Source organism: Clytia hemisphaerica, unplaced genomic scaffold (genome assembly GCF_902728285.1).
Source record: "Clytia hemisphaerica strain Z4C2 unplaced genomic scaffold, Clytia hemisphaerica genome assembly, whole genome shotgun sequence".
NCBI classification, from domain to species: domain Eukaryota; kingdom Metazoa; phylum Cnidaria; class Hydrozoa; order Leptothecata; family Clytiidae; genus Clytia; species Clytia hemisphaerica.
Window position 1 is genome coordinate 2,419,453 of NW_027103528.1, and position 19,882 is coordinate 2,439,334.

At 36.5% G+C, this 19,882-nt stretch overlaps 2 protein-coding genes across 2 annotated transcripts; both read left to right on the forward strand.

Moving 5' to 3' along the window:
• The first annotated feature begins 14,744 nt into the window (after window positions 1-14,744).
• LOC136799539 (Golgi-associated plant pathogenesis-related protein 1-like) lies at window positions 14,745-17,565 on the forward strand. The gene is made up of 7 exons (XM_067056258.1): window positions 14,745-14,888; window positions 15,252-15,305; window positions 15,515-15,580; window positions 15,963-16,091; window positions 16,281-16,334; window positions 16,527-16,761; window positions 17,110-17,565. Exons 1-7 carry the CDS (start codon window positions 14,840-14,842, stop codon window positions 17,363-17,365), a joined length of 843 nt encoding a protein of 280 aa, XP_066912359.1. The 5' UTR covers window positions 14,745-14,839; the 3' UTR covers window positions 17,366-17,565.
• Window positions 17,566-18,518: 953 nt separating this feature from the next.
• LOC136799623 (uncharacterized) lies at window positions 18,519-19,388 on the forward strand. Its single transcript, XM_067056346.1, has one exon. The coding sequence runs from the start codon at window positions 18,519-18,521 to the stop codon at window positions 19,386-19,388; it is 870 nt and encodes a 289-aa protein (XP_066912447.1).
• Window positions 19,389-19,882: the final 494 nt, after the last annotated feature.

Sequence of the window (19,882 nt, forward strand, 5' to 3'; positions counted from 1 at the left end):
AGAAAAAATAAAAAAAGAATAAATAAAGAAAGAGAAAAAATCAATCAATAAAACATTGCTGGTCCGAATCTTTTTGGTGATCAAGAAAAATGAAGATGAAAAATGTGGTCTTTTCTTTCCAGTCCTCTCTTTTTAACTAATGTAACTTCTTACTGAAATGTGTTTTTTTTTCAATCACTCACTCTTAGTTCAACACCATCTGATTGGCGTAGACAATATTATCTTCTACAATACTAACACTTTCTTATTTTTCTTTCTTCACATTATTTTGTCAGATAACTTTTATCCGTATCTGTGTCCACTAAGCTGTTAAGCGTCCAACTAACAACAAAGAATAAACATTATCTTAAACTCTGCTTTTCATCAAAAATTAAACTTCTTTGAAACACCTCCTCCTTGACTCTATAGCTTCTCTAAAGCAAGCCGTGATTTGTTTTATCACAAGACAAAAGCCGTGCGCTCTCTATTTTCGTAATCTAATTTCTATTCAACTCTAATATCCATGCAGTCATTAGCAGTCGATTCCCTATTGGATCTTAGTAATAAGTTTAATTGCCGATATAATGACTTAAAACGTATTTATCTGCTTAGCAACGAACGTTGATGATGGAATTCTTTAGAAACCGCACAACATGCAAGCACTGCGTCAAAGAGATCACTGTTCCAAATTTGATTAGTCATAAAATAATCAACTTTTAATCAAATCAATTATATTGAACCATACATTAACAAACCTCCCAAGGGTGTCTTTAAACCCTTCCTGTGGGTTTTAACAATGCAGCGGTTTCAATTTGCGCTTTAACATTTAAAAACCACATTAATTGAGTTTCGCAGGTCAGCGTGGTCATTGTTCGATGACGCCAACGGTCAATTACAATTAGTTCATGTTCTTTGAAAAGATGAGCAACTTTTTCCACGTACAAAATCTACAAATTTGACAAAATTTGTTTTGCCCAATTTGATTGATTTTGAACCCATATAATCGAAAATCCTTTCGAAAGACGAAAAATTGACCCTGTCATAATATTTTTGGAAATTTGATGGGTGAGGTGAAAGGAATCCTTGTAACCGACTCTTGCTTGATCACCTCTCCCTGGTTGAGACAGCCTCACTAAGAGCTTTACTTGTGGTCAGACCTAACCCTATCGCCCGCCCTTTAATATATTTTCATCTTATGAATAGGTTAGGTATAACAAGATAGTCAGATTGGTCCCGTGAAAAGTAAGAACGAAAATTTAACCCGAATTCTTTCATCTGCCGTACTTCCCGCGCGGACGAAAACTGTAATTGACTGCTTTTTATGTTGGTCATTCTTCCTCCCTGATGTTAGTGACATATTGATAACATTTCTCAGAAATCTCTTCCCTCTACTTTCACTTCCCATACCGAAGTAAAGTACGAACCAGCAGAATAATTCTAAGAATTGAAATCACATGGCATCAAAATGTTCCATCTTACATAATTTGAAACTTTCAATCGCAAACCTGTTGTTTCTTACCTATTAATGGCTTCCTCGGACACTTTCCTACAAGCATACTAGACGATGTTATCGTCCGTGTCACAGTGATAGTAAAGGCGGGAAAATATGGCGGTATGGCGTTATAGCGGTTTACGGGAAAATTATCGGCGCGAGAGTTTTAAAGGCAACTCTACCGCCTGTAAAGTCTTGTCAGCAAAAAAAACCCGTTTGCGAATTTTCTTCGGCTTTCTTAGATAGTGATTCGTTTTAGACTATAGTGAACAAGCATACATGTTGCTTATCAACACTTTCTACTTTACAAATAATATTACACATGAAATTAACCACGTGGACTCTCCACAACTCGACTCTCTGTAACTCAGATTTTTCCATAACACCAACATGCTTTCCTCTGTCCAACTTCTGTCCTTCAAAAAAAAAATACAAGCCTTTTCTACGATTATCCTTTTTCATTTTATTTACCGTACACACAAACATATAAATGTTTGTTCAGTTTTGAGAAGAAATCATATTAATCCAAGGTGAATGTGGTTGTGGTATAAAACCAGCTTGATTTACCTTAGAGATTGAAACACTCATAAATACTTGCAAACATTTTTCACAGACACGAAGCAATGATTATATCGCTCACACAAGATCAATTTAAAAGAAATTTAAACACTTCATAAAAAAGTGAGAAGAAATCTTTAGCTGTTAAGAGTTATCCCTCTGACAGCGTAAATGATTAAGTTTAACATCTTAAGGAAAACAATATTCTCTTTCAAAAAAGGGTCAATCAAACTCCCTGGATAATCATTTAAATAAACTCTCGTTAAAAACCCTCGTAAGTTAAAATGATCCTTTTTACTAATCTTAAAGTCAATCCCTCTTGAGTCCAAGTTCTCAAAGATGCAGCTGTTATTTTCCAATATTAGAAATTTTCCCAGGAAAGCATCCTAGCTTGGGCTCGTGAGAGCGAAGAAATGTACCCTAATTAGCGGGGCATACCCGAACCCCGGGTCTGGCGTAAAACTTGATTGTCTACTTTGACACTACACTACACACTACACTCCATTATGCCATAGTATTGAAAGTCACCGTCATCAAGAAACTCTCACAGTTGACGTTCTTATATTCGATACACTATCCCTTATTCGATGAAAATCCAAGCCCCTCCTTGAAAATCCGCAGAGTCAGGGCGTTAGGGCGGTTTAAACGAAAAAATAGCGGCGTAAACACACCCACAACTGTTTACTCCGCCCCGAACTGAATTCCATTTTCACAAATTTATCCCGCCTCCTGAATTATTTCCTTTTTCAGTGATAACGATAGGATCGTCTACCACATTATCCAATCATTTGCGGCATTTCGTCTTGTATGTTCCTTGGTCTTACTTACCGCTTTTTATGCGGTTATCAACACTTCCGCAATCTCTTCAGAACTTTGGTCTTTTAGTCTCTTGACTTTTCATAAACAAGTTGATTGATTCAAACCTAAATTAGAATATACACTGCAACACCTAACTACTACCAAAACATTTTCAGTACTATCTCTTACGAATCGTATCATACGATAATAACTACCATTGATGACGAACAAGTGAAGTCGTGAGAAATTTTTACAGTTGATTCTCATTCGTCAATCACCATGTTACTCCTTTATAAAACATACGAAGCCTTTGGAACTGATGTTTAAACAATTATTAATAAGTTTGTAGGGCTGAACACCAAAAGACTCCTTTTATGGTCTTTCATTTCTGCTCGTCACTCTCCTCCATTGTGACAAAATTGTTCATCTACTATCATAAGCCTGCTAAGTGGATCTCGATGATGTAAAGAACTCAAGAAAATCCCTCTGTAATGACACTTTACCGACAGCTCTCGGGAACAATTGAAACACAAAAACATCTTATGTTTTCTAAAGGGATCAATACTTTCATCAACTATATCGCCGACTCATAGGCCACATAATGCGCTATAAGTCGCCGACAGAAAATAGTTTTTCACTCCTTTTTTATCATTTTTGTTCATTCATTCTATAGACTTATGTCACTCCTTGGTATTATGTATCTTTGTCGTTTTTCAAAGATAGTAAACCTTTCTATTAACTTCTTCAATTTGAGTATAATGTTGACTCTTGGTGAAGGTGAATGTAAACCTTCATCGTGAATTCGAGAAACACTACACATAACGGCTTAACTGCATTCACACTAGTCTGGGGTCCAATTCAGACTTTTCGATAGATGGCGCGATCAAGATTAACCTCACTGGGCACACTCCAGAGTTCAGCCAGGAGTATTCTCTAATCTACATTGGGCTTTTCCAGAAAAAAATCGTGCACCCCTTGTTGAGGAGGTCCATTTCCATTCCAAGGGGGTAAGGTTTGAAATGCAGTGGAATTCCATAGGGGTAGACGAAAATCCGTCAAAAATAAGCGGAATTCCAAGGGGGTAATGATTAAAAATTTGTAAGAATTCAGAATTCCAGAGGGGTATGATCCTAAAATTGGCTGGAATTCCAAGGGGGTAGGTCACAAAAGGTTGGACCTCCTCAACAGGGGGTGCACGGTTTTTTTCTGGAAAAGCCCATTTAGACCCGTAAGCGCATTCTTTATGTATAACTGCTAAAGCTACAAACAAACCGACACCACTCACAAAGCCATCGAACCACCACCAAACCAGCCACACACCGAAACACACATCTTAGAACATTCTAGATTCAGTTTAATCAATAGTTCAAATAAATGAACCAGTTCTTTTTACAACTATTGCGAATAAGGAAATAAATTCCGTACCTCTTTATATGAATGTTTTGATTACTTGATAACATAAATAAACAAATCACTAATATCAACATGTTGACCAAGAGTTATGAACTGAATGATACTTCTTGTTTGGGAGATGTTACTATTATGTCTTCTCTATAAGAACTCTCTAAAGTTTCTGCCAGCTTTCTGGTGCAATTGATAGATCCAGATTCGATAATACCCCAGTATTTCTCATTCTTCATAATTTTATTGCTAAATATCTGGAGTATTAGGGATCCACGTTCCACTTGATTGACAGAAATGACAAAAGTTATTCTTCAGCTGATATGTATCTGGGAATTTGTTTTATTTTCCTTGTTCTTGTTCTAACAATCACGAAATCTAAATATTTTGTACATACCATCTTGTGATGTCACTTTGTTAGTTTGTTGACACTTTTGACACTTCTTGTATGTGTTTTGTATACACTGTAAACTATTTTTATAGAACAATCTGTTTATTTTGTGTAGGATTTAATAAGGAAATAACGATACTGTATACTATGTAAACGTCCTTTACAGTGACAATTTGTCCAGGAATTTCTCGTGGTTAAGGATAGGAAAACTCCCAGAAAATAAGTAAATAAAGAAAAACCAAGAAAATAAGTAAATATAACAATTACACCCCTGTCTCACAGCCCCGGTGGAACTTTTTTTCAGGGGGATAAAAATTCATATTGAAATCCAAATTGGGATAGAAATTCCTTTGTTCCAAGGTTAAAAATTCAGTGGCGATGGTTTTGAAGTGCAATTTTTAAACATTGAATTTCGAATGGGGAAGAAATAAAAGTTAATTTCCAAGTGGGGTATTTCTAAGGTATTTTCCCACCGGGAACGAAATTTTGTCAATCTTCTTTCCAGTGGGGCTGGGCTCCCAGTGAGTCTGTGATACTGGGGTATACAATTAGTAGCGAAAGATCAGAGAACGTGTGATGCTAATAGATTGCTAAAGATTATCTTCTAGAAAAATAATCCTTTCTTCTTAGGCATTTTCTCTCAAAGGTCGACCTTATTAAATGTATTTGTAACAAACATTCTTTACATTCCAAAAGTTTTGACATGTTGGTTAATCTGAAAATTAGAGAGGATTACTGCTCAGGCACCTTAAGGTAGATTTGTAAATTAACACAACATTTGGCCCGGATTAGCGGATTTCTAAATATTAAAAGTTATTGTATTTCGATTTTTTCTCAGTCACTCCAAAGCAACTCCTTTATTTTGGACCCAGTCAGACCAACCTATATTAGCCTCTGATTTCCCTATAAAAACATTCTCTTCATTTGAGAAAAACAAATTTTTAACTCGTTAAAGTTTCTACCACGTAGTGTGGATACCGGTATTATCGTACACATTAGTTTTCACAAGAACAAACTATAAAAGAACTATATAGCTTCGATGAACAATATATTAAGAACGAAAAAAATTCTTAAGAAATTGCATAAAGATAATGAAAATCAGGATATTTTAAGAATATTCTTGGCTTAAATCGCAAAAAGTTAAGAACATATCCAAAAGATTCTAAAAGTTTTGAACGTTCGTATAAAAAGGCGTATTACTGTATACTGCGTACAAGAATGAATAAACTCCACTATCACTGTTTCAGTACGTATACCTGTTGAATCTATATCAAGACTGTCTGTTGTGTCTGTAGAAACCACCTTACCTTTACCACTCACAATAGATAACCAACTTTTTTTCAAATACTTCTGTATCTGCACAGTGATCTACTTGAGCTATTTCCCTCACAGCATGCTACTACCAATCAGCAAACAGTAATGATCTGCATGGCATATCCTTATTAAAGTAATTAAGTCATTTTGTTAAAACTAATTAAATCTTACTTAAACTTGATTACTTCAACCTGCCATTTGTTGAGAAAACATGAACGACTAAGCAACAACACAGGTAGCCGATTTCTCAAATAAAGAAGGGCATAGCTTAAAAACTCTAATCCTTTTATCTCATTTTTCATCTACCGTTATCATTCTACATCCTAGCCACAGAAATCAGATATCACAGAACCTTCACCACGCATGTTTCTAAACCACTATATTTTCACTGTATTTCCTCTAAACCTTCCCTACAATCTCATATTTTTTGTGTCCTTATTTTCACAGTATTGTCTACCAGCAACTTTATCAACGTATAAATCAACTCCTATTTTGTCTTGTTTATGTAACTGGATAACCTACTTTCCTTTTCAAACGATAAAGCTACTTTATCCACTCATCACATCACTGTCTGTATCAGGCTGAAAAGTTCTCCTGGTATGTACACTAAGGTTCCTAATAAACAGCCCCTCCTATTTGTTATAATTTTTGGATTCTTTTTCAACATCTCGTTGGCCTTATTTAGGACACCTTCCCCTTTTTTATAAATTTCTTGAAAGTATTCTTAGTTTATCTGGCACTTAAGAGTATGAACGATACATTCCAGATTCACCACAAATGTAGAAAATAGAAAAAAACCAACGATTTCTTTCGAGTCCAACAATCTTTTTCACTCTTTACTATTGACATTCAGATACTGTAGTATGTAGCATTCCCTTTCATATTCTCTCTCATGAAGAGGCTGTTCAGCTTAGGAACAGGTGCAATTTTTGTGCATTCTTCAAGAAAGAAAATCAAAAACCTCTTTCAGTGGTTTCGCAATAAAAATTTGCATCGTAGTCTTTTTCTATTTCCCCAGCTGGCACACAACGTTGTTTTAACGTTCAAATAACGTTATTTGGACGTTATGAATTTCACATGGACGTTGTTTTGCCGTCTGGGTTGAGTGTCTAAAGTTAAAACGTTCGGCTTACTTCTGGTATGTATATATCTCATCGGCCCTTTTTACGCCGGCCCTTATTGGCGTTATTTTTGGGCTCGTGGCGTAATAAGGGCCAGCATAAAAAGGGCCAAAATTTAGCAATTTTTACCTGAAAGCAGCGTTAATTTTTGACCATTTTTTCTCGTTTTAAGGATTTTAAGCATGATAAAAAGATTAAAACTATCCATTTTTTACTCTATATCCAAAACTTCACGAAAATCAATGATTTTCAATGGAATTTTCCACAGTTTACTGTAAGATGACATTTTAGTTTCAATTTTAGTTAATACTTACTGTTTTGAAGCCGAATAAGTGCAAGCGTAAAAAAGGTCGATAACGTAGCAAGAAATAATAAAGTCTGTCTAAATATAATCTTAGCTAAGACGAAAAAGGTTGTAACTTTTGATAGAATAGACCTTATCGGAGTTTTTTATTTTTCTAAAAAAGTGATGCATTGTGGGATTGTTTCGAGTGTATCACAATAGAATTCCCTCTAGGAATTCCTAAGAGATTTCTATTGTAATACACTCGAAACAATCCCACAATGCATCGCTTTTTTAGAAAAATAGAAAACTCCGGTAAGGTCTATTAGATGATCATCAGCAATGGCTTAGTCTTCATAAAATGATGGAAGAATTTCCGTAGTTCCCAATCAATGTCAATGCACCCTTGTTTCAGCCTGACTATACACCCCTGTTTCACAGACCAGGTAGGATCACCTACCTTATTGGAACTAATTTTCGCGGGAACTAATTTTCGCGGTCGAAAAAAAATATCCGAAAAATTGCATTTCGCGGGTTTTAATTTTCGCGGTTTTTTCCATTCTGGAATTTTCGCGGGTTTTAATTTTCGCGGTTTTGCCCTTTTTTGGACAAATTTCTTTCATTTTCCTAGGGATTTTTCAAATTTTTCGATAAAATTGGAAAAAATTGTATTTCGCGGGAATTAATTTTCGCGGTTTTCAACTCTCAAAATTTTTCGCGGGATCAAATTTTCGCGATTTTGACGAAAAACCGCGAAAAACGCTAAAATTAAAACCCGCGAAAATTAGTTCCAATAAGGTATATTCTGGAAAAATTGCCAGAAAATCGCCCCGGAGAAAAATACCCTCAATTATAGTCACGTTATTAAAGGGTTTCCCCCAAAAATTGAGTTTCCCCTGTGCATTCAAACGATTACTGAAATATTCCAACCAACAATGTAAGATCAAAAGCAGCCACCGGCAGCAAAAGACGGAAAAGCTGTTTCGGAGACCCCCCCCCTCTCTTAGCTGGAAATGACCTACGTGTTTCGGCAAATTTTCAAAAAATTTGCTCCTGGAAATACATAGCTACTCCCTTGAAAAATTCTGAAAGCTCTATATCAGCTTTCCAGCTGGAAATTCACATGTGTTATGGGTCGATTCCATGTAATTTTTCACAACTCATATAGAATTTGGGAGCTGTTCCTGTAGCTAACTAGTTGGAGATGTTCCGGTCGAGATAAAGTTTTCTTCTTTTTAGCCTGCTGGAAATACAGAGCTGTTCTCACAAAGTATCGTAATCGCTCTTGGCAAATCGGAACAGCTATTTCGTCTTTTTGCCCCGGTGGCTGCTTCTGTAAGATTAACATTTTGATAATTATTAGTTTCCAGAATTATTAGATGCCTAGATAAACGCCTGTCTTCTAGAACCAGTGAAATTCTCCAGGAGAAAAAAATACTCAAAATTTGATGTCATGTTTTTTTAACAATCGAAGCAAATTTGCTGTGATTTGATAAATAAAATAAAATTAGGAAAAAGGGTCTTTTTCTTTAATCCTTCACTCCCCATCCCTCTGTTTGTTTATTAGCTCAAATTTTCCTATCAGATTGTAGTTCAATTATTCAGCTAAATCAAAAGAAGAAATGGTTCAAAATGGGAGTGTTTATCCTAAAGTAATCGAAACAGACAGACTATCCAGTACTTTTTGCATTTGGAGAGTAAATTTTCAATAATTTTGTTTTCATCAAAAACAATGTGTTCCTTTAGGGGATTTTTCTCTCTCGGTTGAAAGAAGATGTTTTTTTTCATTGCAATGAAAATTCAAGGGATAATAAATTTTGTAATGTGCTAAATTAGCGATTTTCGTAGGAAAAGGATAAAAATGAACCAGCAGACGAGAAGAAAAAACACTTTTCTCTCATTGTTTTTCATTACTAGATTACAGGGTAGTGTACAATGAAAATATACTAACAAATTTCTACACCCTCCAATTTCAACCCACCTTGAATGCCAAAATAAGACGCTTAATATAGAATATTGGTATAATATATTTTCCTATGAAATATATTACCAAAAATCTGTTGATTCAATGTTCTTGAAAACATACTTTAGGTTGAAACGTATAATTTTTTTCTTCAAACCCCCGGGGTCATCAATCTGAAAACAACCGTTTGTGCAGACAAAAATTAGGGTCTCGAATTCAAACCTTACGGTGAATTTTCTTGAAATTTTTTGTTCATATTACAGCAAAAAATAGTAAGATTTTCCGAAATTTTGCCCAAAAAGCTTCGTTTTTCACTTTCTACACCCCTACAGTGAACCTTCTCTCATTTTGACTCATACAATGCACTTTTGGGATCTTGGAAAACGTACCCTAACTAACGGTAGTAACGGAAATTACCTTGAGTACCTCCTCTCCCATTTTAATCTTTGAGCATTTTCCTATTTCATATATGTGGAGCACCTTGAAGGGCTTAAAATGCTCCCGCTTTGTATCTCGAGATTTAGAAGTGCTATTCTTGAGATTTTCACAAAGATTAATCTGGTCAAATTAAGATATTTACAAAGTTTCAGTTCGGCAAATTATGTCAATGGTGGTTTTATAGACCCAGAACGTCAAATTAGGTCAGACAATAAAATAACTGATTGACTTCGTTTTTGGTTGAAACTGGGTCCATTTGTCAAATAAAAACCAGAAAAGATACTTAAAAAAGTTCGCAAGAGGACTGATTTAGTACTTTGCAGACCGGTCCGTAAAATACTTTTCCCGTTTCCTAAACAAAGGAATTGGAATTTTCAACTGGAAATGTAATTCGACATGAATTTTGCTTGATGGATGGATTATACATAATAAACTTAGCTTGGACTATAGTCTTGCCATGTACATGAAATATCTATGGAACTTATGAAATTTGCTTGGAGGTTGGATGGGGGGGGGGTTCTTAGGCAAAAATAGGTGCTGGGTATGTGCGGACGGTAAGGGTCGGTTTTTCACCTTACAAAGTCTCTCTAAGGGTCACAAAAATCATAATTTTTAAAGTAGGGTTGGAAAATTCACGATTTATAGGACGCTTTGTTGGTTTAGAGTGAAAAAAATTGTAAAAAAGTCTCTCTAAGGGTAAGGAATTTTTCAAAAACCAAAGAGAATTTTCAAAAAAGTTTCTCTAAGGGTCACGGGTCACCTTTTCAGCAAAAGTCAGTAGTGTCGGTTTTTGGAGGTCCCATTCGCACATACCCCTCATCTTCTAACCCTAGCACCCCCCCGGATTATATGTATATTTTGTTTTGTGACATGCACAGTTATACTAGGAGCTTATTTGAAGTAGCAAGATTTATTTTGTGGTGCAGCTTTTATGTGCATAAACTTACTTTCAAATTCATTAACTTATCACCAATAACTTTGGAGGCAGAAATGTGGATGATCATACACACCAGCCCATAAAATTAGTTTTAGGTACAACGAAATCAAAAACTGTAATTTTCATCTGGCAAGTCAAATGGTGGAGTTGTTGGCCATTTCACACAATTAGTTTGGGATTCTTCAAACTAAAGGAAGATGTGGCATATTTACCGCTGGTAACATGAAAGGCTTACCATGAAAAGCACAGGTCGAAATCATATATCGACGCTGTGCCGACGAATCGAGATTCAGATTCAGCGCGCAATCAACAAAGACAAAAGTAACCATGACGACCATCCAACATCTTGGATGAAGTTCAAAGTTGATATTTTTATTCCCGGAGTTGAAAACACAACTAAAAATATCATCAATGCTTTTTAAAAAGAGTCAGTGATAGGAATCATAACGTAAAGTCTGTCTATTATTTTGATTCAATTAAAGTGACATTTCCATAATTAATAGATTAGTAATTACTGTTATACATTTGGGGATCATGTAAAAGATTTCTTTCGAAAGAAACTCACTTCAATTCATCATCATCTTTCGACTTACGTCGGAAAATTTGCGTAGCCTTCCTTCAAAATACCCGATCTTGCATGACTGTCTTTATTTCCTCGATCTCGAGACCTGTTTCCCTCTTCAGAGTATCCAGGAAGGTTAACTTCCTTAGAGACCCGTTGGTGACCAGAAAAGAAGTCTGGATATTAATTCTTCTTTTGCTCGAAAACAGTGGCCTGCGAACTGAAGTCTTCTATTGGTGAGTATACGCGAGATGCGTGGTAGATTATTGTATATTTGATTGAGGTTCGGATGGTTCGCCCAGTTTAAATTTTGAACCTTTTTAAGGAGACACCCGTCTATACTTTTTTCCATGGCTCTCGTCATTGTCCAGGTCTCCGACCCATAAAGGAGAATAGGCTCGATTAAGGTTTTGAAGGTTTGTACCTTAATCTTATTATCTAGATTAGACTTCCAAATTTTGTTTAGTTTGTTGCAGGCCCTCCACGCGAGAGATTTTCTAATATTAAAGTCTTGTTCAGAATCATTAATGTGCGAGCCAAGGTATTTAAAGTCATTTACTCTTTTGATATTGACACTGTTCAGAGATTTCAGAGTACGGACGGAGTCAGAAGTGCACAGAAATTCAGTTTTTCCCTCGTTACAAAAAAGGCCGACCTGACTAGCGGCATTCTCGAGAGAGTGGAGAAGGTTTTCTGTGAACTGAATGGTCTCAGAGACAAGGGCGAGATCATCGGCAAAGTCTAGATCGGTGAGAAAAGTGGCGGGATTTCTTCTACTTTTTTTGGGCTGTAAGTTGGATGCCCTTGTAGTTTAAAGGATCAACAGAAATACGAAGAACGTAGTCTAAAACTAGAATAAAAAGAAAGGGTGCAAGGGTGTCTCCTTGAAGAACACCAGCATGGATGTCAAACATTTCAGTGTCCCCGTCAGGAGAGATAACTTTTGCCTTGGTAGAGGTGTAGAGCGCCCTGATGGCAAGAATAATTTTGTCAGGAATGTCATAGAGTTTAAGGATTTCAAACATTTTTTCTCTGTTAATAGAATCAAAAGCCTTTTTAAAATCAACGAAACAGAGAATAACTTCTTTGTCTAATTTACGCATTTCCTCAAGGATACGCCGAATTGAAAGTATTTGCGAAAGAGTACCTCTACCTTTCCTGAAACCATTTTGATTTTTTCGCAACAAAGGATCAAGATATGGAACTATACGATTCAGGATCAGTTTGTTATAGATTTTTGAAGCGATTGGCATTAATGTGATACCCCTATAGTTTGAAGCAAGGGTGAGATCACCTTTCTTTGGCACATGGATGATACCCCCTGTGAGCCAAGCTGATGGAGGAGAATGGTATTCGAAGGTGTGGTTACAGAATTCGAGGAGAAGTGTCAAAAAGGTAGGATCTTTCCATAAAATAGTTGGAATGTTGTCTAAGCCAGAAGGTTTGTTACTAGAAAAAAGTTTTACAGTTTTCTTCAACTCATCTAAGGTAAGAGTATTAGTTGGAATGTTTAGATTTTCCAAGACTTGATGAAGTGGTAGTGCGTTTGCATTACCTGTTGGTACATTTCCGAGCAAGTCTTTAAAATGTTTTAGCCAGTTTGTCCTCCTTTTCTCTGCAGAACCTCCCTTTAGTTGAATCGAAGGGTAGTCCTTATGTCCAGATATCTCATTAATGACTTTCAAAGAAGCGGAATGTTTTTTTTGACTCGTGAAAAGCTTTGATCGAGTCAATCTTTCCCTGAATAAAAAGCGATTCAGCGGTTAGGTAAGCGTCATCCAAGCCTTTTTGCGCATCTGCGAGAGCTTTACCGCTTCTTCTAGTAGCACGTGTTTGATGTTTTTGGCTGACTCGAAGGTTTTGTGCGCATTTTTGACAAGGTTGTCCTCATGGAGAACTTTACTTTTGCATTTTTGTTTTTTCGGAAGATAAGAGAGACATACATGTTCGTTTGCTTTTATCAGATTTGAATATTTTGTTTCGACGTCGTCGTTTGGTTTGGAGAGAACATCAAACCTATTTTTGACCTCGATGACATAGGCTGATTGTAATTCTGAGTCCCCAAGAACCTGGATCCAGTCTATGGACTTCATAGGATCTGGAGTAGCTCTTTTGGAAGATCTTAGGCTAAGAAAGACATTTACAGAAACAACTCTATGGTCTGAACCTACTGAAGAAAAGGAAGAGTAGGCTTGTGAGTTGTGGACACTGTTTTTCCACTTCTTACGAGCGAGAATAACTTCAATTACACTTGGAGGTTTCTGGGGAATTCGTATATAGTAAACTGCATACTGATACAGTCTGCTAGACATTAATAAGGTAATATTTGCTCTTCATCTTTGATTATTTCTACAGTGATTAGATTAACACATGCGCGATAAAATTTCTATTATTGGTCTTCAGAGGTTAATATATTCTTTGAAAACTTAACCTCTGATACTCAGGGTATGAAAGGCCAGTACACACAACATGTTCATGGGTTAAGCGTGAAAAAAGATCAACAAGACACCGTTCAACAGGATTCATTGAGAAGTCTTGTAAGCGAGGATTTTGCTTGCAAACACAAATATTCTACATATTGAAAATTTGGAATTCGAATGGTAAAATGTAGAATTGATAGTATTTCTCATAAAATAACGGTATAATGTCACGTGACCTAGGTAGGATTTCTTACCTAACCTCGGCACACTTTTCAGCAAAAGCTTGACATCTGGCCCCTCGGGCTTTATAAATCTATGCTCCCAACAACCTATTTCAATTTTGCATGCATTTATTTTTATATTTTGCTTCATTTTCACTTGTTTTATTAATTTACTCCATAGTTATTTTGAAAGATCAGCTTTCATGGAAAATTTGACAATACTTTTAGCCTTGACGTGAATTATATATTTCCTCCTGTGTTTGACAGTGACGTTTATAAACGAACTAGACGCGGATCAGTGTTGGATAAGGGAGGAGAGGGAGGATTTACAAATAGCAGTGTACTGTATAGTGGATAAAATGATTTGTTTGGAATACGAAACATTGTAACCACGGCAGTCCAAAGAATCCTCCCGCGACCAGGCAAACAATTATATGTAGGCCACTCCTTTCTACTGTGTCTAGCGGTGTTTTAAAGTACTTTTTAAAGCTCAAGCTGATATAAAAAGTATGTTATTAGTTTTCTGTTTATTGGGATGAATTTTAATATAAAAAAAACAGGTATCATATTTTTAATAAGTATATCGCAGTTAAACGAATTGTTCAAGTGAGACAAAAGAAAGGTAGCATGATTTAGCAGCACCGCTGAGCCACCTCTTACACGCCACGTATTTGAACGCGAAGGTGGAGAGCCACCTTATCCATTTTTTACCTTATATGGTAAGAATTATCTTCCACTTATAAGAGGTTTTAACCATCTGTATCCACGATTACCTTTCACCGAGCGATTAAAAGTAATATATTTTGTATTACAATCAAAGACATTGAAAAGGGTGTGGTATGTCTTCATCTGGTTCTATAGAACGTGTCAAGAAACAGAGTATAAAAGGACGAGGTACAGAGGGAGCTGAGCGTCTTCCTAAGCTGAATTTCTAGTAAAGAGGAGAAGGGAAGAAGTCAAGATGAAGGTTTTTCTTATCTTACTCATTGCAATTGCTGCAATCACACAAGGTGAGGTTTCTTATGTTATTTTGCAATTTCATCGAAACTTTTTGAAGCTTCTGTGACTCGAATTTTCCGTGTAACCTGGTTGCTGTTTTGGTTAGGATTTTTGCATGAAATCGACTCCTATTTTGTTGATTTCTGTGTCACTACTAAAGGTTTAAGTAAGTATACTAGAAGTTTAGACAGACGAAGATTGCAGAATCCCACAATACGTGTAAGCCACCTATTGTACACGAACAAGCGAAAGCGGTTATGATTTGATAAGGTTCATTAACTATGGAGACTGAATAAAGGGAGTGTAACTTTCAAAGGTCTTTAAAAAATAAAAATCGGATCGTAGCTTTCAAAGGTTTATATTAATTTTTAAAGGAAAACATGTCAAACGTTCATACCGAGATCATGAAAAGATCAGCGCATTACCAAGTAAGTAAAACTTACCGTTCTTTTACTACTTTTAACGACTTTTTCATTTTACACCTTCCAAAGTCATCATTCTTTGAAATTTTCATGCCACAGTTTCATCATTGAAAGTTTGAAGTTGATACACATGTTTATGTTTCAAGCGATGGAACTGTGAGACGCATATTTTTGACACTTGAACCCATAATGATATACCCATAATTCTTTGCAAGGTTACGATGGACCAATACCCGAAGAAGATCCACAATATGATGAAGAAATGTACCATGATGGATTGAGTGAGTCCTTTTATATATTTTGTACAGTAAGATTTTCGTTATGCAAAGCAAACCCTAAAAATCCCGTATTTTCATTGTTTATTTTTATCATTATTCCCAAAGAGACATTGTATTTTAAGAAAACGAGCGGTATTTTTGAGGTATAACAACATTTATACATGTTATATAATCCAAATTCATTGACAACTGGCAATTTCCCATTCACATTGCATTTAACATCCTCATTCTGTCTCAATTGGCAAAAGAGTTGTTACAGCACCGGGTCACTGAGACAAAGGAATGTTTTTCTACATTCTGAACTACAGCTAACCACTTGGTGTCAAGTCTATTCTCACTCATTTTCTTTGAGCCGATACCAAAATAACGAACGTCTATATTTTAGGCTGCAAGGATAAATATTCAAATTGTCCAACTACCTTGCGTCAATATTGCGAAAGTACTGTACATACTTTTGTGAAGACGGATTGGTGTCGGAAAACATGTGGGGACTGCTCACCAGACCAAGCTCCTGGTAAGATGTAATCGAAATCAATATATCAGTAGTAGAACCTCCCTTTAGACTTTTTATAAATCTCCGAAATAAAATTTAACCATCATGCTTTGTTGCAAGTTTTGAGAACGTTCGTTATCGTTAAGACTCAATGTAGACCAGTTTTAGCTAAAAAAAATGGGATAAATATTCAATACTTTTTTTTCATAGCTTATGTGACAGCTGAACCGAAAATTTCAAGCTCAGAGATGGAAAGCATCAAAGGTATGACTTCAAGACTTCCAAGTTTTGGAAAGTGAATTTCAATCCTGAAAGCTGGTAAACAAATTGAATCTCGTTTAAGTGGCTATAAATGAACAAAATATTATAGTAAAGAAGTTACGAGACATTTTTTATAGCCTGTGATTAAATGTTTGTTAAGCTACAGTTATCGTTTTTCTTTTGTTTATCTAAAAGCAACTTGTTTGGCAGCTCACAATACAAAAAGGAGACTCCACAAAAACACACCCTCAATGACTTATGACATGGAGCTTGCAAAACGAGCTCAAACCTACGCAGAATATCTCCTGGAATTCAACCAGTGGAAACACGATGCTTTTCGAACATACAATGGCTACGAATCTGGAGTTGGTGAAAATCTTTACTGGTCATCTTCAGCAAGTCGAACCTCTACTAATGCTGTTGTTTCATGGTAAGAAAATAACAAAAAATATCTTATTCAAGGTTTTTAATTGATACGGTGGAATTTTTTCGAAAGTTTGTCTTTGAGAGGCTTCTGAGGGCTAAGTTTCAAATGTATTTCAAATGTTTTCAAGTTGTATATCATTCCAAGCAGAATTCTGAAACCACAGGTATTCTTCTATAAAAGATGTTGTAGAAAGAAAATTAACAATTGGATATTTCAACAAGGCTTGAGGCTGCTGTTGGAAATTTCTTATCATTATAGAATTGAATCTGCCCCATCAGTTAAAAATGAGAAAGCCAACATGGTGATGGGTTAAGGGAACTGATAGGAAAACCATTTTGTGGTTAATTTTAGGTACAACGAAATCAACAACTACAATTTTGCAACTGGCAAGTCAAATGGTGGAGTTATTGGTCATTTCACACAATTAGTTTGGGATTCTTCAACTAAATTGGGTTGCGGTGTTGCTAAAGGAACAGGTGGAACTTACGTCGTTTCCAGATATTTACCCGCTGGTAACACACAAGGCCAGTACACACAACATGCTCATGGGTTAAGCGCGAAAAAAGATCAACACGACCAACCTGCTGTTAAAGAAAAAGTTTTGTGAGCGAGCGACTAACACTGGTTCCTTGGTGTTGTCAATTGACTGAAAGATGGGCTTCGACAATTTTAAGTTCTGAAATATTTCTCATAGAATTACGTAAACCCTTATCTCTTGTGCAGTATATATTTTGCTTATGCATCATTCGATTTATATTGTTTTCTTTATCTAAATATAAACTTCCTAAAAAACGTTTGTGTACTAAATTATAAATCTTCAGTTATATTTTTGGTGATCAAGTTCGTGGGTGTTAAACCCCCAGCCGGATAAGCAATAAGCAATAAGAAAAGGATTGAGGGCAAATGGAGCAATCCTTCGGATGAATAGTTATCGTAAGATGAGCTTTCGAGTCGTTCCCAGCTACTCTAAGGTCCTGAAGAATCTTTAAGATTAATTTCCGAAAAGTTTTAGGACCCCTTTTCTTATCAGGAATGTCCCGTTTATTTATTTTTGAAAATATTTTCTGAACTGCTTTGAATAGCTTGTTTTTAGCTTATGAATACCTTATTCTAGGGTGTTTGGAGGTAAAACTTTGGACCCCACTTTTATTCGGAACGCCCCCCCCCCCGATTATTAGATTTTTTTAAAATTTTGGACCCACCTTTTATTCGGAACGTTAGATTAGAGAACAGTCGCAAACTTATTTGCTAGAGCTAGCCAGGCAGATAGACATTGACGAGGGAGAGTTTAAAAATTTGTACTGGAGCCTGCTTAAGGGGGGTGATCAAGCCTCTTATTTAGGAACCAGCGGTTGAGTGGCCTCAACCGCAAAGGGGGACCGGGCCTAGAGCCCAAGGGAGTAAGACCTTATTTTATCTGGAGACAGTGATGTGAGACTATGCAGTTAAGATTCATTAAGACTATTTAAACAATAACAAAGCTCTACAACACTAACTATAAATAAAATGGTACTTACAACCTAAGATCCTTAGCCGGTGGTCTGCCCATTGCTGCCGAAAACACACTGAAGTTTCAGAGGGCTGAACAGCAATTGTTAAGTGGAGCGTGGAAGGCGCTATTGGGCGTTGGAAGGGCGCTTGATGGTTTCTTTAAGGGTGTAGCCGAAGGAGCTTTAGTACAAATTGATGATGAAAAGCCTTTTATAGCAAATCTTTACAAAAAAAATCCCTGCAAGAACATATTCGGTACAGAATTCCAAATGTCAATGAAAATTTTATTTGAATCGTCCGGTCTTGACGAAAGTACACAGCGCGGTAAAAGAGGTTCCCAAGGAGTTTCAATCGTCTTAAACGCAGATGGTGACGCTGCGTGGAAAGCAGGAGGTTACGAAAAGCACACGAACTTTGGTGCAAGAGTAGTAGCGATTCGACTTCTTTTAACTGACCATCAAAAGAAAGATGTTGGAGTATTTCTTGTTTCAGCGTACGCTCCCGTCGGAAATGCACCTGAAGGTCAATGGGACCTATTCTTTGACCAACTCACCTCTTGTATATCCAAAAAACAACAACATGACATACTTCTGGTTGGTTCAGACACGAACTCGAGTATGGGTACCTCATCCGAAACAGAGGATCCTATCGGTAATTTTGGTATTTCTCACATCAACGAATCGGGTAAGCGTTTTCGATCTTATCTTTCTACCAATAACCTTACTGCCATGACAAGCTGCTTCGAAAAGAAAGAATATGCCACATGGGTTCACCCACGTAGTAAGAAAAAGCACCAAATCGACCATTTTATTGTCAACAGTGATATGAGTCACCGAGTACGTGATACTGGAATTACTGCCAGCCTTCTTGACAGTGATCACATGGCACTTTTCATCAAACTTAAGCTTATGAAGCGATTAAAAAAGAAATCTGAACCACGCCAAAAAATGATCAACCTCGACCTCTCTGTGCTTTCAAATGTGACTAAACAGAATGATTTTTGTGGAAATGTAGCACAAAAACTGAACTTTTCTACTTCTCCTGGATACGAAATGTTCTCAAGCACAATTAAAAAGGTATGCGAAGAAAGAAACGCTCCCAAAGAAAAACAAAAGTCAACCCGGCTGGTTCGAAGCTAATTCTTCAAAGCTCCTTTCGTTAATTCACTCCCGAAATCAAGCTATGAAGGACGTTTTAAAACGATCGACGCGATCTTCTACTAATCGTCTCCGTCTAGCTAGAAAAAATCTAAAAGCCATGATAATTAAATCAAAGAACGATTGGATACTTAACCATTGTGTCACTGTGAACCGTTATCAAGGTACAAAGAAAGCTTGGGAATCCCTCAAGATCCTCAAATGTGGGCTTTCAAAACCTAAACCTTCAGTATCAAGACATATGAAAAAGCCAGACGGTACCTTATGTGCAACACCACAAGAAAATGCATCAGTCTTTTACGAACACTTTAATCATCTCTACAATAGGGAGGCAAATTTCGACCAATCTGTCCTTGACACAATTCCCCACCATGATATTGTCCATGGATGTGACCATGAACCTACCGATGATGAAATAAAGAAATCCGTTCAGAAGCTAAACAACACTTCACCTGGCGACTCCGGTATCCAGCCAC